This window comes from Toxoplasma gondii, chromosome III, assembly GCF_000006565.2.
Source record: "Toxoplasma gondii ME49 chromosome III, whole genome shotgun sequence".
NCBI classification, from domain to species: domain Eukaryota; phylum Apicomplexa; class Conoidasida; order Eucoccidiorida; family Sarcocystidae; genus Toxoplasma; species Toxoplasma gondii.
In genome coordinates, this window is record NC_031470.1 from 1,406,555 (window position 1) to 1,427,928 (window position 21,374).

The window sequence follows — 21,374 nt, forward strand, 5'->3', positions numbered from 1 at the left end:
CTGCGTTCTATCCTCCCCGCTCCTCGTGTGCCCGAGAAGCAGACGAGGCGCAAGAGGAACTCGAAGCTTTGCCAGCTTCATGTTTTGGTCGCGCAGTTGTAGGGTCAATGCCGACTGAGGCAAAGAATTCCTCGCGAAGTTTCTGCAGAGTCTGAAAAAAAACGAGAAAGGTCGCTTGTCAGAACAATGAAAAGACAGATCTTTGGAGGTTTCACCACGTTATCTATAGGCGCTTCATAGCGATTCTATAGTCTCTCAGGTTTCACTAAACCTGCAAAATCAACAGGCGCCCGCCTACGACAGACAAATGTATCTTGGAGAATTAGGCAGCAAATAAAGCGGGGAGCCCAAGTCTGGTGTTTCCGAACGCAGCAGAACGGCCAAGTGTTTATAGGCGGAAACGCCAAAGGAGAAAATGTGGAATACACTGTCGGTGACAACTTTGTTCAGGGCGATCTCGTTCAGTACCGCAATAATGTTGTAGGTGGCAGGACAGTACATTAGGGTCAGTGAAGAGATAGTGTGTGTTTTGCTCTCGTTCGTCTTTCTTTTCTTTTCCCCATATCCCCGTGGGTTTCCGGTTCGCTTCCTTCTTGCTTTCTGAGGAAACCGTCTGACCTCGGGAGCAGAAAGTTTGCCTGTCGCAGGCTCGGTTGCCTTGCTGGCGGCGGATTTCTCTTCCGCTCTACGAGCTGAGAACAACACAGACCCGTCACAGAATTCCGAATAAAAGACAGAGCTGCAAGCAGGTTCACCCACTATCCACTAGAGAAGGAGGCAATTTCAGAAATTCAAGTTCAAAACTCATAAACCTCAAACGAGTTTCGTAACGACGAGACAAATACATCATAGTGCGTCGAACGCAGTAGTTAACATGTACTCTTCATAAAACTCCTGTGTACCCAAATGTCCCGCCAAATGTGTTCGTCTCTATATAATGTTTGTATCTGCATGTTTAGACCGAGTGGAGAGGTTTTTACGCCTACAGTGATTTTCGTTCCCGAACGGATTTACCTTCTGCCTGTTTACGAGACTGTTCGATGTTCTTCTCTCTTCTCGTCTCTCTCTCAAATATCTGTAGAACGAGACAACACTTCGAAGACGCAAGCACTCGACTGCAGAAGGCTGCGCGGTAGTGCCAAGAACCCGGTTTTTCGTCTTTCAAAGCGAGCCCCAGGTGCACCTTCTTTCTCTGTGCCTTCACGTGAAACGGTCTGACAAAGCAAAGACGAATTGTGTGAAGGTGCACCGTCTGTCCACCCGATATCTGCATCTAGATTGGAAGCTGCCGGTAAAACGACCCTTTTACAAGACTTCCACTTCTGATGTGTCGAAAAACTCTTCATCAAACAGGTCCACAAGGAGAATGGTAGAGTACGAAGTAGAGGCCGAATCCACCAGAGATAGTGTGACGGAAATGTAAATGCTTAGACACAAGCCACAAAGACGCTATTTCTGTAAGTAGCCCTTCCCATGCATTGCCTCATGGGCGTTATGGTTGTCGGGAGTCTCTCGTTATGATGATCCTCACCGATGTATGGAAACACATGTACGTATACGTATCGAAACATGGATTTAGGTGTGAATATGCATATACACACATATCTATACTCAGACATGTATAAATACGCATAAGCATACGGCAATGCAGGCAGTGGTACAGATCGATGGATGGACGGAAACCGATGGAGTTAGAGATGATGTTGAAGGTCGAGATGTACGCAAGCACTAAAACAACGACTGACGTGAGAGTGTCGAGGTAAAATAGAACGAAACTTGAAGAGCAAGGCACACCTATCAAGACCTACCTGCCCCACAGACACTTTTTCGTTGGCTCCTGGAATGTGCAGACCATCGCACAACTCCAGCAAAGTCACCGCCCCGTCTGAGTCTCCAACTGCCACATGCTGCCCTGAAGAGTCCACAAGACACAAGCAGAAAGGAAACACTTTATTCCGTCTACTCGTCTTTTTCGTCTCTCCAGACAATCACAACTACGACATGGCTGTGCATCTACAGATAGAGAGGCAAACGCTCTGCATGCGACGCTCCATGTGCAGAAAGAAAGTATCCTGAGCGGCTGTGGCCTTCAATTTCAGACCGACGGAGCAGCCCAGCCGTAATTGTAAGAAAGGCCTGGGAGTCAGTGCGTGGTGTTTCTTACACAAAGAAAGTAAAACAAAGTAGAGTGAAAAGAGAGAGTAGGAAAGAAAGATTAGGAAGCGGCGAAACGAAAGAATTGAGAACATGTCATCAGCCGTCTGTACCCTGAGGTGAGTATCCTCACCTTGGCTCTGAACGGCTATGGACCACAAGGCTGCGTCGGAAACCTACAGATCAAGGGAGCATGAATTCAAGGCACACAACTGTCTCCTTCTTCAGACCTCCTAAGCTCATTTTGTATGTGTTATCAATCGACGATATGCATCTAAGTCATGCGATGGGGACGCGTTCGTTCTAGCCTGCCCCGCAGGGGGTAGGACGCCTTGGGTTCCCAACTAGAAGTCGGCGCATGTGGAAGAAAACGATCGGCACATGTTTCACAGGTGCTTTTGAGAAACATCGCCCATATTAGCATTACATCAGTACACTAGACACGCTGTGCTGCTTGGGATGAAAAAATACTTCTCCGTATGCGCATGCATCTATGTGACAATATCTGTGAGGACAGTCTGTCGCAAATCACATACCTGTAGGCATGTCGAAGCATACACGTATAATATTGAATGCAAATATATATATATATATATATATATGCGCACTGCATGGCATCTGCCTACCTTATGTTGAAATGTGACTTCGTTCTGTCGGTAGTAATAGTCCCAGAAATCCAGAAAGCCATCCTCACGGCATACCTGAGGTGAAAAATGAAGCGTGTTTCAACCAAGGAAAGCGTTTTTAATAGGATTTCCCGAATCTTGCGTCCCTATTTACTGTGGAATTCTCTCGTGTCACTCCCAGGTCCCGACGGTATTAGCTTTCTTTCACATGCACTGGGATGCGATCCTCTCACAGTAGCATGCATCTATGTACAGAGAGATTTATACACGCAAACGCAGGTAGACTAAAGGAAAGCCGTGTACCCATATGAAACGCCTGTGCATTATCTGGAAGTACACTACGTTAGTCTCGATTCAGAGAAGGCGTTAGGCACCTAACGCGTTCGTCTTTTGGTGCCGTGCACGGTAAAACGCGGCTGCAGTACCTGAACCCGTTGTTCTGAAAAAGACGGGGATGTGCATTAGTTCTCTTCGCGTAACTCGCGCGTACACAATGCGTGTTTTCCATCCATCACTCGCTTCGTTTGTTTGTATGTTCAGCGAAGCGCTTTGGCGAGGAAGCCACAGCAAAGCGAACCACTGGAAATGTTTCCGGGAAATCCGGACTGCATCAAGAAGCGACGCACTCACCATGAACAAACCCGGACGGGTGGGACTCCACTGGCAGTTCAAGAGCGACGCGGGGTGATAGTCTGTGCAGATAATTGGAGATTTGATTTCTTCCATCCAAATCTGTTGACCAGCAAACGCATCCAGACTCAACTGTCTGCCTATGTGGCGGAAATCTCAAGTATTTAGAATGCTAACGGTACTGCAAGAAACAGAGAACAATGTCGGATGGCGCAAGAGTTAGAGCACACAGGTAGCATGTACCCGGAACTCCGGCTGCACCTCCGACGGAAAGCTCTCTCCAGAGGGAAGAAGGAAGCCTTAGGCTTGACTTTTCAGATCAACAGCAGGTAGGTCAGAAGAGGCGCGAACGCGCTGATCCTACGTGCAGGCAGTGTATGCTTTTCTACAACTTTTAAAGACAGCCAAGTAGCCTTGAGTGCCCTCTCTCACAGCATCAAGAATCGGTCTGGGACCTGAGCTTAACTCCACTCTGCAACCGTATGTTCTTCTTGAGTGAAGACGCACGTGTTCCGTGTACGCGTTTCACTCATTGCACCTGTTTTACCTTTTGCAGCACGGAACAGTACAGGCGGCCCTTTTGAAAACCGAAAAATGTTTCATGTCTACTAGAATTCACGGGTACCTTCGCAGTCCAGTCGCCGACTGTGAGAAAGTATTTCGGGTGGAAGGGATTTCTCTGAAAAGACAAGCACATTAAAAAACGACTCGTTGTTTAAGTCAGGGGTACATGTATGCAACGCTTCTAGTAAAGAGAAACTATTATCGTTGCCTCCAAAGAGGAGACAGCTCAGTCGTAAAGGATCCTGGTTCCAGTGAAAGCAGCAAGACGCATGGACACTGATTCAAAAAAAGCAAGTTCACAGCATGAGACACGCCCACTTAGGCAACCGCTGCGCAAACAAAGCGCATATATATATATATATATAAATATATGCGTAAGTCTGTGGTGCGCGTATCTATCCTAGAATGGCAAGTACACGGTTGTACGTACAGACGTATGCAGGTGTGTATACGGAGCTTAGGCAATCACGTATATAATTCCCTCTATGCTTTTACTACACGTTTATATGCAGGTCACGCATAAAGCATAACTATACGTGTAGTTGAGTATTTGTTTTGATGTAAAGACAGATCCGTGAGTGCATGCAACGTGTCTTCTCAGGGTACCCGGACAGCGTAGACAGGCCCATAGTGTCTTCCTGTTTCTTGACCGAATCTCTGTGCAATTTCGACAGCTGAAAATACAACGGGAAAGACACGAGCGTCTTCAGCATGGGAAAGTGCAAACGAGAATTCTCTCGTGTCCGTGCTCCAAACGTCTTTCGCCCTTTCGATTTGCCCAGAAAAGGTCAGATACATCAACGTTTGTTCCATCTGCATGGGTGTTGTATAAACAAGAGTCACTTCTGTGGAGACATATGCATGCATGCAGAAACAAACACGAGCACAGTTATGTAATACTGGACTTCTGCGCGACAAATGTGAATGTATAACAGTTGCAGAACATCTGACAGTGCGAAGGTGGAAAGCACAGCACTGTGTTCTTCCCCTGGGTATTATCACGCTGTAGAATGTCACTGATTCTTCTGACTTGATCTTGGACGCCTATTGGTCGTGTGTGCATGGTACCTTGGAGCCTACGGCGACTGCACATTCCCGTCAATATCAAAAACCCACGTTCCTACGTCCATGTTGAATATAAATAGAAAGCGAGATGTAAAGTATGTCCTCACACGCATTATCTACATAGGTGCGTCTGTAGGCTGATGCATAGAGAGGGGTGGATTTGTAAGCAAAGATACGGTTGAGATGGAGTAAATCCGAAACAAGCCGTACTGCTTACACTTGCTGTCTACCTTCTTGGGCTTCTTTTTTAAGGATACGGTGCTGCCCCGCTCCGTTCCAACAAGGTATTTTGTTGGCTGAACACAAGGAACGGCTCTACAGAAAGGAGGGGATGGATTGAGATAGAAAGTTATGTCTGCCTCCCGTATTTCAACAGCTTGTCGCCTTCCAGTCTTGACGGCGCATCGCGCACAGAGCGTGCATGTGTGTGACCGTGGTGTCCCACGCTCGTACAATATGACAGATGGCTTACTGTAGCTTATTGCTTTATGTGGGTTTATATCATGTATCCGAGTTGAAATCTGTATGTGTCCATCTTTGGTTGGGAACGATACTACCTAGACCAGGTGCGTTGAGAAAGAACGCATATGCTTTGTTCCTAGGAAGCAACATGAGTAGGGTTGAGAACTTTTGTTGGCAGTTACTCCCTATTGACCATTTGACGTTGTGGAGATCTGTTCCTCAGAACTGCAAGGCTTACGCTCACAAAATCCATACAGTGTCGCTGTGCATCGTCTAAACTCGACGCCTGCTACAAAGTGGACGCCAAAGAAACCGCCCTTTCGGTTCACTGCGTGTTTGGGCTTTTCGACTGCGTTCTGTGCATGTTCCCAGGAAGTCAATAGAACTACGGATCCTGACTGTCTTCTTCACCGCAGTGTTTTTGTTCGCTGCTCGGCTCGACCATTTGCACAGCTTTATCACATTCGAAAGGTGTTTTGGCCACTGGTTCACCGTCTACAGCCTTGCTCGGACTTCTTACCCACTGTGCGTGCCTTTCAACCAATTTCCTCTGTTCTCAGTTTAAGCTTTTATGATTCTTTCCTTACTCCTGCGTCCACACTCCACTCAATGCACATGCCCCCCACGGTTTGTGTCGAAGCAGCCGCGTCCGGGAGTTCGCAGTCTTCCACGGGAGCCGAGAGATTTCGCGTGTCCCACCAGAGAACGTGGCCATCTGTGGACACTGAAACGAGTTCGTTGTTTGTTTTGCTTTGAAGCCTGAGGAGAAACGAAAGCGCGGAGACTGTGATGAGACGCCCGGAAGGTCCAGCATCTACAGAGCAGAGAAAAAGAGCTGGAGGCCGAGGCAGCCGTTTCGTTTTCAACCAACAAGCGCATGCCCTTTCCGCGTGCCAGACCATCTTGTATGTGGGTGCCCGTAAGCAGAGGCTGCTAGGAAGTATTTCCGAACCGGCTGCAGGCGTTATACTGGTAGAGGTAGGAAGAGCGGGAGTACAAAAAAGCGGTAAAGGAGACTGGGTGTAGAGCCCGTACTCCGCTACACTTGCGCTCGTGAGGGAACGCAGAGACACAGGGAGAGAGGGCATCCTGTTTGTAGAAAGACTTTTGTAGAAAAGCATTTGCACATGCATCTTCTGGCGTCCTCGCCCTACCACGTGACGTCGTAGACTGGGTCGTAGTGACTTGTCTCCGTACGAGATGTCTCTGCCGGTTTCGTTCCTTTCCTCAAATCCCACAGTGCTGGTAGGGACAAACGGACCGAGACATACTGTCCAAAAGTAAATACGCTGCGCATTGTGTCCACGAAGCAAAAGACAAAGCTGGTTGTCTCCAGCGTCGTCTGCTGGGCATCCATGTATATACATATGTATGTATAGTGTATGTGTTTATACAGATACAGACGTGAAGTAGAGCATCATGTGTGGGTGGCGGTACAATGTAGAACGAAAGTATGTTTATGGGCGGTTGAGTGAATGACAGCCATTTACAGCTGATTTGAACTATTTCTCTGTGTTAGTGTGCATGCGTGCTTCTGCGGATAAAAAGTGCATGTCCGTATCCCTGCTGCCTCTCTGTCTCTATATCCTTCCTCCTGATCAATTGATTTCTTCCTTTCTTCCCCATGCCGTATCCACACGGATTACTTTTCCTGACACAGTTTTCCTTTCTATATTTCCAGCGTGCGTCGTGCGTCTCCGTCCGCCTCAAAGAGCTTACAGATCAGTCCGTTGTAGCAACCGCCTACGATGACATCTGTTATTTTGTTGTTGTACATGATTGAGACGACGGGACTTTGTCCTGTGAGCTCCGTAAGGGGCGTGTTGCATTGTGTAACGTCCCAGATGTATGCCTGCGACGGCATGGGATCAGGCTGCTTCTGAAATCTGGACAGACAGGCGAAGAGCGACCCCGAAAAATTGCTTGTTCTTCTTTTCGTCGACATGTAAGAGAGCGGACACATTTGTCCGTGTAGTATAAGGTCTGCGGCGTCTCTGCAGGAGCTGCGACCTCTGTTCCGTAAAAACTCACTTGAGAATAGCGTAGGCCACTGCGAGTTTGGTTGAGCCTTCCGGGTGCCACGCAATGCATGTGGCGGTTCGCTTGCAGTCTGTCACTTTGTCTCTGTTGCAACGCAACATAAATATGGAAAGGCAGGTTTCACTCCACACACGGTGGAACCCAACAACCAATGGGCCAGGACTGAGTCGTGATGGACACAAATGCTGCATTTGTGTCGCTCCGGAGGAAGCTAAATCGATAACTTCAACAGCATGACTAACTATGGACTTTCAGAGCTCAGGCGGCGCAGGTTCCCAGAGATGTTGGGAAACTCCTTGCTACCTGCAAGATGTGCATGAGCCTAGAACCGAAGGGTTCTGTCCACGAGGTACACGGCACTGCGCGCTTTCAGGGAAGGTCAGAGTTCCACTGAATACGTTTCGAGATTGCGCAACTGCGCAAAGCAACCTGGTGTAAAATGGGATGCTTACGGTATGTGCTTACTTGAAAAGCGTGAGGGACCGAGCCGAAAGGTTACTGGAAGTGGTTTGGACTGTCTCTCCGGCGAAATACTCTTCGAATATATCCAGCGTGTCGTTCTGCATGAGTGGACGCGTGGCCTCGCTACTCAGGTGTTTAATGGCCGTTGCAAAGCCTGCAGGCAACGACAGGCAAAAGGCAACAATTCCATGGATCCTCCCTTGGAGGGCAAGTACACCCGCTGCTTTGTTCGTCTCCACACTTCACTGACAGAACCCTCCAACGAGAGCACTTTAGGTTGAAGGACGTTCTTGCGCTCGTGGCGCCTCATCTGTCCTGTTTGAGTTCTTCAGACTCAGAAAGGTTTCGAACAACAAAAAACATTCGCTGAGTCGGAAGTTCGTTTATTCCTGGTGTAGAGTAGATTCCTTGAAATCGAGAAGTGCGAGAAGTCAAACAGACTGAATGAAAATGACACCGAAACTTCTGTTTGATGCACGCTGAAAGATGACATGTAGACGAATGGATTGGCACATGCACGGGGCAGGGGAAAAGGTAGTTCGACGAGCCAGACAAGACATATGGGGACTCACCGGAGTAGTTGAAACAGGCAAACTGGGGAAGTGTGTATGCTTCGAATGCATTTAGGAACACTGTGAATCGCGTACCAGGGTCCCGATCCAGACGCTTTCGCCATTTTGCTGTCTCCTGAATTTCTGATGGATCGACTTCTTTGGGCCAGCCTCCTTCAACGTGTTTCATTCCCTTGGTTCCGACGCGAACTCTTTCCGTGTTCACCTATGCAAATGCACATGGGAAAGGCATAGATGCTCGAGAGCGATAGCGCGTCTTTTCTGGAGTCGATGTAGGTGCAACTGGCTTTCTAAAAATGAATAGTCAAGTCTTAGTACATACGAAAGAGCGGAGACCTTTGGGCCCCCAATGAGCAAGAAAAACTGCGAACCTCGTTGACGGCTGATAACCCATCCTCAAAATTCCAGCGGCTTTGGCCGGTCTGCAATACGAAATGGCGAACCTATGTTTTAGCTGCTGAGAAGCGGCATCAACAAGAGTGGGGCAGAAACGCCATTCGCACCATACGTGAACTAGTGGTGAAGCCGAGTCTTCCGTACGGTGTTATACTAGAGCGAGTTCAGGAGAAGCAGAACTGCGATACCTGAGCGACGGAAGGGTTATTTCATTAAAGAAGTAAGATTATCACGGGCACGCATGGCATTTGTTGTTGTGCAACCGAAACTCTGGGATGATGAGTACAAATCTGCACAGAGGTGTCCCTTCTCGCCGGCAGCCAGCCGTAACTGTTTGGTGCTATTGAATGCATTGCCGGGCAGAAGACTTGCCAGTTTTTGTTTTGGGCGGAACGCAGCCGCCAACCACTTCGCTTTTTCTGACTGACCATGTGTTCAGACATCTCCATGATGTTGTCCGAAACAAATGTACGCGGATTCTTCCGCACATACTGGTTCCTTAGCTCTGGCTTGGGGTCGATTGCACCGAGCAGCTTCGGCTCGGAGACCTCGAAATTACAATGGCGTCCAAACTCCTGACGGAGTTTGGAATAGGAATAGTAATATTCGTTCATGATCCCTCAGAAAACAGTCGTCAGACAAAACTAAAATTGAAATGCGATGTACCGGGATAGAGGAATTATCGGTAGCCTCAGGCGTGTGTTCCTCGTTCTTGTTACTCTGGATATTCAGACTTCTGAACAACGCAGAAGACGTATGCTTCCGCCTGAAAAAGCCTCGGCGTTTGACGAGATAAACAGAATCTCCGGTATGCTGACGCAGAAAAGCCTTGACAGAGGATGGAGGAACCTCGTCTTTTTGAACTTCTTAAAAGCAACAGAACATGTGGTGTTCTGTACAAAAGCACCATGTGAAAACCACCTTTTAGCGTAAACGGCAAACTTGAGACAGACAGCTTCTGTGTGTAATTGTTTAGACTACCGTGTCGAAGCTAAACCCGACAGAAGGGCATCTGCTTTACACGGTATACGTGGACAAGTAGCGTTCTGTTGGATAAGACAGTCGCAGACACGGTGCATGAATCAAACTATTTTCCACCCTTTGACATGGGTGAATTAACCTGTGCGTAAGAAAAACCGTGTGCTATTCATACTGACAATATGACAAGTCGCCGTCGCCGAGCGTGTTGTCGGCGGTAAAAGGCACGAGAGTCACTAGTCTAATGCGTGCGTGTTTGACGAGCTGCTGGAGGTTCCGATTGTTTCCAACCACCAAAGGAAGAAAAAGCCGACTTCAGCATCATCAAGCCTTGTTCCAGGAGTGCGAGCAAGTGCCTAACTGAACGCAGGATGACTGGGTTGTGTGGATGCGACCCGTTCATACGAGAGAGAAATAAGTGGCTCAAATATGAGTAGCGGTTCTTTCCCTGGCCCTTCTTTCTGAAGAAGGCTTCATCGTCAATAAGGCAGACATCGTGTGCTATTCCTGCTTTTCACGCACAGACTTTTTCAGCAAAGCGCATTTACCCTCTGCGGGAAGGAGCGGGCTCAACACGGTTAGGCGCATGCCGAGACGTGTTTTCGTTTGTGGGTCACCGTAGGAACAGGCCCGTATAATACGCGAGTGCACGTCCTTTCTCTCGGGTAATGCCAGCAAAAACTGTGTTACTCTTCGGTTCTGACGAGCGAGGCCTGTGTAGAAGTATGGGAGCCATGAAGGTTGTTCTTTTGGCCATCCATTGCCACCAATGTTTCCGACAACAGTCGATCTGCCAAGGTCGCATAGTCTGCTTCTGGTTGTTCGAAGGCTTTTGTCACACACGAAAAACTCATGGTGCTACACAAGGACACTCTTGGAAAAGACCAGCAAATTACTAACGCACGTCATTCCATATTATTAAAACCGTCCAGGGGCTAAAATGCACGGATACCCTACCTTTGTAGCAGACCATAACGAGCTTGCCACGTCTCATGGTGCAACGCATTATTTCGTCAGTTTGAAGGGAAAATTTAGAAGGAATAAGTATGAATGAGGAATTGAAAGACCTGCTAGAGCATACGCCTAGTAAACGTCTCTTCCTTTTCGGGGCACAGGCTCGGTAGGAGCCAAAAAACATGGCGGCAATGGCGAATTGACTTTTCGACCGCGAAAACGCGCAGGGACAGTTACAGATAGTTCTGAACCGTAAGCAAGATATGCCTCTTTTTAACCTACCACCTTAACGGTGTGAATAGTTCTGCGCTGTCTTGCCAAAGCGGCTCTGCGAATCAGCGGCAACGAAGGGAGGTGGTTCGTGTGCACCCTCGAGTAGCACATAGTTTGCGGAATAATGCCACACCTCTCTAGAAATGGGGTTGATACTCAAGGATTCTTTCGCTTCAGCTTTATGATGCTAAGTCCCGTTGGAACGTTTCAATGTCCGAACCTCCGTGCCGCGAATAGCAGGTGAATAAATCACGTCAGTGAGATGGGGTTTCCTGACCATATTATCTCTAATTCCGTTTAATTCATCCTTCATATCAAGAGCAGACCTCTGTTGCCCGTCCAAGTCACCACGTTGACAGCACGTTCAAGCTTTACATCTCTGTTGTTTCCTTCGAACGCCGCAAGGATTTCCCCATGTCACGCATTTTCATCTGTCATGGATTGTCGTCTGTATGCCTTCCTGGGACTACTGTACGAAACCATTACACCTAATTTCATTTCCAGCTTATTTCACAAATCTCTTAGAATAGGAGCTGCTCTGAAGCTTGCGGTAATGTCGAAAATCGACACAAATCACGTAGCCCCTAGAAAGTTTTTCTTTGCCTTCGCTGCAAGTCATCGACGCCGAGCTCCGTCCGCCCTCATGTGTAACGGCATTCATCAAGAGTGGTCGTGAGCCTTCCGTCACGTGAGTGTGGACACGAATCACGTAACAACGCGCAATCACAGCGTGGGTTGAGAAAAAGTCTGACTACCGCGCCGAATGAACTGTGCAAATCTCTGGCTGGATGTGCTCTTCCATGAACTCCGTCCAAGCGTTAAGTTTCGTGATGCCACCCGATTCATTGCCATCCTATTTGCTACGCGAGTCAACGAAGTGATACTTTTTTCCAGGAGAGACTCTGTCATTTCTTTTGACAATCTGCACCTGATCGCAATGCCGAGCTGAAATCGAATGCCGAGCTGAAATCGTCCGAGAACCTGTCGGCGATGCGGAATGTAACAAGTTCTTACTTGCGACACAGAACCTTTTCCGCCCGAATTTCTTTGTGATACACTCTATTAACGCTCTCTAGAGAACACGTTGCAAAGGCGGCCGCTAGATAACCGCTGGGGAGGGAAAAATCTGAGGGATCGAGGCATGGTACATACCTCTACAGCTGGAGGCTTTGTGATGGATCCGTTGGCAGGAAATGCTTCTTGTGCTCCTTACAGTAGTGTTTTGTTTAGATCTGAGAACGATGAAAATCCATCCATAGTGAAAGAGCAGATGCTTCATTTAAGTGTGTAGAATACTCGGTCTGGAATTGCAGGGGACAGCAACCAGAATCCAGAAACTCCAATACGGAACACGAGCAACCTCCATCCAACATTTCATCACTCCCGTGCTGGTGAACATATGTGGGCAGACCGCCACGTCCATTAATAAACGCTTCACCGAAGTGTTAAGTCTTGAAATAAAAACGCGGTTTGACTCACAGGTTCGTCAAGAATCTTTAATCCTCCATATGCGCCCCAGGCGTAGGCTGCGTCTGCGGCAACGGCCAGGGGGCATGCATGGTGCGCCTTCTGGTAGTATCAGAGAGCAACGCGCACAGTAAAATTCGTTGTCGCCGTATCAACGGAAAAAGACATTTTCGTGAAAGGCGTCGCATGCTCCCGAAGGGTTGTTTATGAGTCTTTGCCTGCTCGTGTGTATCGTGTCGTCTCCAGAAACCGGCTACGAAATAATGAGGATGCATACGTGGATGCGACATCTCCGAATCACGTATTTTCTAACGGATTTTTAGCTGTGGAGGGTGCTCAGAAGACGAAGGGCTTCATTTGAAAACCTGAAGGGTCTGACGCCCAAACGAAGGGACACTCTTCATCTTTTTTCCCTTCCGTGTATATCACTATCTCCCGAATCGTTTCTTGTATGGCTGTGATTGCTTTGTCTGTCCCTCGAAGTCCATTTTCCGTCTGCACTCCGTCGCCGTCCTCTCCCAACCGATTTACTGCCGTTTGCTTCCCTGCCCTCGTCTTTGCCTTACGCTTTCTTCACCATGGTGTGGCAAGAGTGGTGGCCGTATGACCCGCAGCCGCAGCCCCAGACGACGAATCCGTATCTCGTCCACTGCGAGAAAGGGAAGGTAAGAGAACCGGAGAGACGCTTTTCCAACTCTTTTCGCCTCCTGTCTGCATCCGGCGATGCGCCTTGCTTCAGGTCGTGCCCCCGCCGCCCGCTGTCAAGAAAAGCTGTGCACGACCCCGGAAAAAAAGATCTCATTTGGATCACCTGAGCGTTTTCGGTGCCCAAGACTGAATTACATGGAAACGATGTGGGAACCACGACAGGCTGCGAGTTTCTGTGTGGCTGAAAGCACTGCTGTAGTCATGCTTTCGCGCCGCCTCTTGTGAAAGTCCAACTCCAGCGCTGAAGATATAGTTATTCGTTTCCGAGTGAAACAAATCACGTGTCGGCGACATCGTCTGCTAGTTTCCGATTATTGACGGCCAGGTTGTGCATAGCTGAAGAGACATGGGTAGCAGTGTGCGTCAGCTTCCTTGCAATCGATCACGCGATTCCATCGGTACCCGATACATCGTAGATTTGCACCGTGCAACAGGGACGAATGGGAGACCAGTCCGCGCAGGTTTACATCCCACCTCGGTGACTTTTTGAGGGCGTTCTGTGTTTCTGCGCTGACGATGTCAGGTTTACTGGTGGTGCTCCTGCGGTCTCAGCAAAACACAGCCGTGGTGCGATGGCGCCCACAAAGGCACCCGTAAGTCTCTCTGAGCTTAACCGAATGGCAATCTTTTTATTTGCCAAGTGAAGTACATATGCATGAACAACGTTGCATCGTGGTGCCTAGTTGGCTGTCGTGTACTCAGCATGCCGATTGCTGAGAGTGAATAAGCCCGCAAAGGAGTGTCTGCAAAACTTGCGCAGCCAGTCGTGGAATGGCAACGCCGGATTTGGATTTCCTTGTCCCCCACTATCCATGGAAACAGCTCGAGTTTGCGAAACGAAATCGTGCATCTTGTTATTGGAGTGGCACAACTAAACATCCGCATGACAACTGCCCTTTTTTCTTGTGTGTCATTTTTTGTCAGCTTTCAAGCCGGTTATGTACATTCCGTCGATCACAGGAAAGAAGTTGCTGTGTGGGTGTAAGCACAGCGGCAGCCGGCCACTGTGCAACGGCACTCACTTGTGGGTGAAGTGCAACAACAACACTCCCCTTGCATGCGTAGCTTCCTTCGCTGCTGCTTTCAGCGTCGGCGTCGCCTCCACGTACCTGATGCATGGTTAATTCCCATGGAAGGTGAGGCCCTGGTGGTCTCTCACCCGGTTTCCGTTAAGCAGAGTGTACGAAAAAATGTTTCCAGCGTTCCAACACGAACTGGTGCATCAAGAGGTTCCTGATTTACTGGATCTGACCAAGCGGGTCTTGTGGAAAACCAAAGAAGAAGCCCTTCTGTTTAGCACGCGTCGCAGTGATCTCCCGGGATCCAGGCGTGTGTCTTGTGCGCACGTGAACATATCAGAGAGGTCCTTCTCGTCGAAGCGATCTCGCCGGACACAAAAGTAGACGTGCGAAGATGAGAGATATATTCGGGGGGGACTGCTGAAAACACAATAATTGAAGACTAATAGAGCAAACGGTTACCGTTTCTTGACTCCTAGAAAGTAGAGAGTGGCCCGCAGTCTGGCCTGCTTGTGAAGCCTCACCAGGACGTTCCTGCTCAAGTGTAGCTGTTAGATTGTGTAACGAATGCGAGAATTCAACCACCTTTAGAAAACGCCTGGAAAAAAGACAGGATCGAGGGCACCACGTGATTTAATCTGCCTATCAGGATACGGCACCGGAACGAAGTCAGTTTTTGGCGTATGTCGAAGAATCGGTGGTTTACCAGCGACGCAGATATGCATGTGCACGTGTCTGCTTAGTCGGATATATGTATATATGTATGTCTATTCTTGCACTTGTACACATTCATGTCGCTGTCAAAAGCAAATATATGCTCAGAGAAGCAGATCTGAATTCAAGCAGTCATAACGATAAATGCCTATGTATAACGGACGTGAATCTACTTTGGGGCAAATATGGTGACTTCGATCTACCACTGTTGCGTGAGTATGGAAGGCGGTCATTTCCAGCTCTCTGGAGTCGTGTATTCTTCCCTGCGATGATATTTCGAGAAACGGAAACAGATTTGCGAGCGAGTCGACCAGCCACTGCACGGTCGAGCTCGAGGAAAACAAACGTTTGCTCCAGGAAATTGGGTCACCAGTCTCCCTGCAGCACATTTCACGCAAAGGAGTGGCACGTCACAGTGACCTGGCATACGCGTTGCGGAAACACGCGCCTACTGCTAGTGACGTTTATATTCAGATCGGCAATGTCGCAGTCAGAAAAGGACCGTTCATGACAAGACTACAGGACGAGATAGATGACGGAATGGTGAAGGCAACTCATCTGGTAAGGACGCCGTCACGCGAGCACTGCCATGAGCACTTAAACATAAGCTAATGCTGACCAGCGGAAACACTATATCCGTTAGTTACTGCCGTGAAACGTGACTACAAACTCACTATCCTACGTTTTCGTTCATACTTGCACAAGATCACTTCTTCGGCGTCTCTGTGTCTTCGCTTCCACTGCTCAAAAGAAAGCCGATGCCTCGTGAAAGAGCATCTAACAATAAGACAAGCTGGTCGCTTGAGAGTCGAGTACAGCAGGAAAAATGTACGCTTCGTCTGTTCGGAAACAGCACGGGTACATCCCGCTTAATTGGAATAACAATTTCGGCGTCTTCAGGAAACCAGGAATCGACCCTTGACCGGGCGGCCATGCGAAGGAAAAAGATCTGTGGGAGAAAGTGGCCTCGTGAGGCGTCGGCACTCTACCGCGTCCGCAAGTATCGTCCTTGTCCCGAGACATGTCTGTGTTGCCTCTTCTCTGAAGCTGCGAACTGACTGTTATCTGTTCGAGCAGCTCTGCCAGTTCCGGAATCGGGACGGTGCACACCATTTCGCCAGTGCACGCATATGCACGCACATGCTGGCAAACGTTTTCATGGTCATTTAGATCGGCGTGTTGGATTCACGTGGCACGTAAGGGTTTGGAGATATTCGTTTAACGGATAGAGTTATATTATTGTTCAACACATAGTACCGGAGTTTGTTGCGATATGCCGTGCTTTACAAGAGTACTACGCTACAGTGAAGCATTACCCACGATGTCCAGTTCCGCCGTTCTTTTCGAGATCATCTTCCGGTGCTCGCGGGCCCCAGAGTTTCGGCACATAAAGCCCGCCAAGCTTTGAAGCGGACGAGCCCGCCACGGAGTCACTTTTCGCAAATCTGGGCACACGCTCACAAGCCGTGTCATCAGCAACGGGCGCCGCTTCACAGAGCCGCCCATCGGTCTTTTCGCCTTGTTCCGAAGCGTCTGGAGAGTGTCGCTGCTCTCGCATAAAATGCGGGAGGTCTGCTCCACGTAGATGGGAGAGGGAGTCCAAGTTGCCGGACAAACTAGCCACGGCATCCGAGAAGGCTTTAGGAAGAGGAAAGGTTGGCAGTGCCTCTGACGCGAGAGAGGGCAGCGACAGAAATCCAACTTCGCTCGGCTGCTTCGGTATCGGGGCGCGTTCGAGGCCTGGTGGAGGTGGGATGTGCCGGGATGGATAGACACCTGAAACGACACCTTGAGTGGCATGAACCGAAACACCGGTCTTGGCGTCGCCGTCGCCGTCTTTTACGCTGCCTTCCGTGCTGAACAAACCTGTTATGGGCTGTGCAAGCCATGAAAGCCACCCTGCAGATGCAAACAAGGGAACAGAACTGAACAGAGAAATGCTAAGTAACCGAACAATCTCAGAACACGTACAAAGGCTGAAGCGCCACGCCAACCACGAAATCCAAATCGGAGGAACGCAGAGCGAACAGCAGAGCTAAGGCAAAGCGCTGTATACATCTCGAAATACTCCCCACATCATTGCACAGCAAAGAGAGACGTGGCATGTAAAGCCTCGATAGCGTTCTCCGCAAGCACGCACAGAATCGAGGAGACAGGGAAAGGCTTGCGTTTACACACTGAGACCAGCGTCTTAACAACCCAAAACACTCGCTGTCATGCTTTTTTGCGAAATCCCCCCGGCCACCCAGAATGTATGGTGAGCTTCTTCTTCCTCCTAGATGCGATGGCCAAAAAGCGTTTCTTTCTGCGACTGTGATTGAGAGACCATTCACGTACCGGGGCCTTGGTCAATGTTGACATCAACCTCCTCGCGCGCATGCTGCTCGTGCGGGAAGAGACTTTGAAGTACACGATCATTCTCCGCCTGGAGTTGAAGAATCTGCGCCTGCGTAAAAATTTAGACACAGTTTCGGGCAAAAGGAAAATTGCGTCCTCCGTTTTCTCCAGCAACGGCTCTTTATCAATACCTCCACGGGAGGCAACTTGAAAGAAGTCCGTCGTCCGATAGAACATATTGGACACGGTCAAATAGGTTCAGATTTTGCCGAATCAAATCGTATAAACAGAGGCACTCTGGTACTTGAAGAACTCGATCTTGAAAGGACCCAAATAATCCATACACGACTAAACACCCGGATACCAGCCTCCCTTCTCCACCATAGGCAAAACTCGAGACGGATATTTACGGCATGCCTTCCACGAACGACTGGAACATCGCTAGGTTTTCGCGGTCAGATTCAGAAAGACAGGTACACTATGCCCGGCCATCCTGGGCGCCTTACGCGTATCCGTATTGATTGTTCGTGCACGAGTGTTGATATTGAACTACACACCAAATACGGCCGAGAAGATCTACCATTCCTTTCAAGAAGAGCCCCACTGTCAGCACATCATAATGCTGGCGAAACATCTCCAATCCGAGAGACGCTTGTGTTTCCGGTTGAGATGTTTGAGAGGTTGAAGGCGTGCCAGAAAAAATGAGTGAGTGTGCCAAGCCAATAACTTTTTGAATACTGTGGTGTCGTCGCTTCGCGCCTGAATTTCTTTGACGCGCACCGATATACCTGTCTACTATTTGCACGTACATCTGCCACCGTTTTCAAGGAACTATACAGAGGAAAACGCGTCAGAAAAACATTTGACACTCGTAAGACCTACCTCCAGGACGTAAAGTCGTTCGAGCAATTCTCGCTCCTTTGCCGCCTCTTTCATAAGGCTCCGTCGATATTCAAAACCCAGAGCAATCGCTGCATTTTCGGCACACAAGAGGAAGATTAGGCTAATGCACAGAGCATTTCAACAGTCAAGAAGCACCGGAACACCATCGCAAGGGCTGTGCACGAAGTTAGCGTTGAGAAGAGGACTTTCAGACACAAAATCTGGAAGAGCGCGGCACGCAGATGCGTATTTGAGAGCTATACAATGAGCAAAGCAGCAGACTAGTCTCTGCTCGATCCGTGTCATCTCCTCATTCAAATTCACTGATGAAGGCTACGATATGACACGGTCATTAACGCCTGGCTTCCTGTCTGTATCTCTCCATTCACGTTACATGAACGTGCATCGATTAAGCATACACAAAAACACCTCAGGTGTGCCAAAAATACATAGCTATACTGAATGTTATCAAAACCATGCTAGCACAGCCAAACTTGGATCCGGTAAACAAAGACCTCCTTGATCTAGATAAGACATCCAACTCATAGTGTGTACCCCAGAAGAAAGGTAGTTTCTATACACGTAGAAAGCCCACTTTTTAATGTGTAACAGAGAGTCTAGGCGAATCCTTCGCTTCACCGCAGCTTTACCCGCGACTCCGAAGATGACAAACTCGCCGAAGACAGTGGCTCCGAGTTCGATTGCTTTTGTTTCATTGAGTTTGCGGACCGGCGCAGCTTTGTTACTGCGGCCGTAGAAACGATTGATGATTATCTGCTCAACTGCATTGTATCGACTGGCTATTCCAACGCATATGGCCTTGAACCGGGGGCTGTTTTGCGCCTTTTTTTGCATGTACGAGGCCATCGGCTTTGACACCTGGCGGATGGCGACGGAAAACAGCTTCGCCGCAGGGAACACCATTTTTGAGGAGGCTGAAGGCTCTTCTACAGGCAGCCCCTGCCGAGCATTTTGTGGCCTCCCGTTTCCGCAGACATCCACCGCGCGGTAGACTTCGCCACACGCCTTATTTCTGAATACCGGTGTCGTCGCCTGCTACCCTCTTCAAGGCTTGACTCATAATCAGCTATGCAGCCCACTGCTGACAAGGAGCAAAAGACATGACACCGTTTCTTTTCGGGACACACAGCTGGCACTGAAGTGAGAGGCGTTTAGAGCCGGCGCATAGTACCCCTTGGAGGAGGAAGGATACAAGATAGAAAACGAAAGAGTCCAAAATCACGACGTTCATAACGCTTTCTTCTAAGCACTCATCTTTTTCACCTGACACGTGGGTCTGTCCAACCTGATAAAGAACCGCACAGGGGCCGCGGGCTGTCTCGAGGCCATCGTGAACCATTAACCGACTTGCGCGAGTTTACAGGCGATGGATTCGCGGACTTAAGCGTCGGTGACCGACCAAAGTGTAGACAAAAAAAGCTGCCCAACAACTCATAAATCTACCGGACAGCTATTACAAGGCTTTTTTTCGCCACACGCAACGCCGTCTCCCGTACATAGTGATAGATATGTGTATGGACAGCACAAATCTATAAATGGGCGGATCAATACACAAGTGGAATTGAGTGTACGAGTACTGTGGGTATTGAAGATAACATCTCAGTTGCTTAGTTCCCTAAAGGTGACGATGGGTTCATTCCCGGTCGATGCTTTTGAGGGCAAATCCAGGGAAAGCATATTATATCGCTGGCATGGATTCATGAAGAGTCATGAACCTCCGTCCCCCGAAGCCGTGCAGTGCAAGCATCCTCGCCACTTTTTTGCGAAGCATATCCCACGGATCGCTGGCAAGCATTCACCACATTTTCTGCGTCAAAGTCTTCAACACATGCCAGCATAAATATGAATCTACCCCGGCACTTATATACGTGACCACCTCAAATTGCATGCGCATGTAGGAACAAATGGGTCAACATATTCAAGCGAGTAGCGATGGAAGCGTGAAGAAAACCAGAAGACTATCGCGCTGGCGACGCGTACGCACAACAGCAGTGGGAAAGGCATTCGGAGGGACAGCTGTCGCTTGAAGCTCCGCAAAAGCGGCGAACGGACTCGTTTATCGGGTGATCTCATTAAAAAATCGGTGTCATGGTGCAAAATAACAACTCGAAGCCTAGCACTCCGCAGGCGATTGTCGCTCGGTTCCGCGCGTGTTCCCCGTAGCGGCGATGCCGTTGTTTTGCTTCGGCGGACGTACGCGGTGCCCAGCACGTTAGAAAGCACGAAGCCTGCCCTTCGTTTGCCCTTCAGTCCAGAAGAGAGTACATTCGAACAGAAACGCACGGAAAATTGTATTGCCAACCCAGCAGCAAGACGCCACTTCGAACCGTAGAAAACGAACGTCTGCTTCGCAAAACTCGGGGAAATCGGGGATTTTCCCAATGACACTCGTGTTTTAAACAACAACCTTGAGTGGGTCAGACAGTACGCACCACGAAAGCTTATGGTATCGCTCTCAATGGAGTTTTTCCATCCTTTTGCAGAGCATGGCGTTCCTGGATTTTGGAACACTCCTGTATTTTGACTTGGCATTCGGTATGCGCTGTTGCGCTGAAGACACACGTCCATGCGAAGCGAGAAACGGCAGCAATCTGCGCGACGTGCGTTTGTGGAAAATTGTATTCTGTTCACCGGGTTCGGAAGACTCTCCTCAAATCTTTGAAGAGAGATATGCATGCATAGTCGAAGATGCCCTCAAAGAGAGCCGGCGCGAATAGAGTTAGTGGCACAAGGCATCTAAAAAAAGCTTATCGACCGCCCAGCCCCCCAACGTCCCTTCCTCTTGTGGCGAGAAACCCCGAAACTGCGTATCGAGGAACAACCAACCGAAATATGTCACCAAATCCTAGGAAAATCTGCCACAAGCGTGGAACTATTACAGTACTTCATGGAGTATAAACACCTAGTTCATGACTCCCAATTTCAGACTTTCTCGAATGACAAGGTCCCGGTACGGAGAGAAAATGCTGCAGTTGTCACACCTCATCACCGCAGCGCTGTGCAAAAACGCAGGCACTGCTGCCGCGGGATCGGCTTCTCCTAGAAGACTC

General features: G+C 49.0%; 4 protein-coding genes across 4 annotated transcripts; 2 read left to right on the top strand and 2 right to left on the bottom strand.

Annotated features, from left to right (window-relative positions):
• Nucleotides 1-7: 7 nt before the first annotated feature.
• On the bottom strand, nt 8-9,585 carry TGME49_254020 (dynein intermediate chain, putative; the record flags this gene model as incomplete). Its single annotated transcript, XM_002369416.1, has 17 exons — nt 8-151; nt 619-692; nt 1,015-1,075; nt 1,809-1,912; nt 2,288-2,330; nt 2,781-2,855; nt 3,411-3,512; nt 4,036-4,089; nt 4,581-4,648; nt 5,257-5,335; nt 6,089-6,260; nt 6,656-6,743; nt 7,221-7,387; nt 7,533-7,625; nt 8,007-8,157; nt 8,651-8,780; nt 9,400-9,585. The coding sequence occupies 17 exons, from the start codon at nt 9,583-9,585 to the stop codon at nt 8-10; spliced, it is 1,791 nt and encodes a 596-aa protein (XP_002369457.1).
• Nucleotides 9,586-12,893: 3,308 nt separating this feature from the next.
• On the top strand, nt 12,894-14,593 carry TGME49_254030 (zinc finger CDGSH-type domain-containing protein). The gene is made up of 3 exons (XM_002369417.1): nt 12,894-13,308; nt 13,875-13,944; nt 14,276-14,593. Exons 1-3 carry the CDS (start codon nt 13,222-13,224, stop codon nt 14,473-14,475), a joined length of 357 nt encoding a protein of 118 aa, XP_002369458.1. The 5' UTR covers nt 12,894-13,221; the 3' UTR covers nt 14,476-14,593.
• A 528-nt stretch (nt 14,594-15,121) lies between these two features.
• TGME49_254040 (hypothetical protein) lies at nt 15,122-15,595 on the top strand (the record flags this gene model as incomplete). Its single annotated transcript, XM_002369418.1, has 1 exon — nt 15,122-15,595. The coding sequence occupies one exon, from the start codon at nt 15,122-15,124 to the stop codon at nt 15,593-15,595; it is 474 nt and encodes a 157-aa protein (XP_002369459.1).
• A 694-nt stretch (nt 15,596-16,289) lies between these two features.
• Nucleotides 16,290-21,250, bottom strand: TGME49_254050 (optic atrophy 3 protein (opa3) protein). Its single transcript, XM_002369419.2, has 4 exons — nt 18,954-21,250; nt 18,304-18,392; nt 17,422-17,530; nt 16,290-16,983 (listed from the first exon to the last, which is right to left on the bottom strand). Exons 1-4 carry the CDS (start codon nt 19,225-19,227, stop codon nt 16,397-16,399), a joined length of 1,059 nt encoding a protein of 352 aa, XP_002369460.1. The 5' UTR covers nt 19,228-21,250; the 3' UTR covers nt 16,290-16,396.
• Between the last annotated feature and the right edge of the window lie 124 nt (nt 21,251-21,374).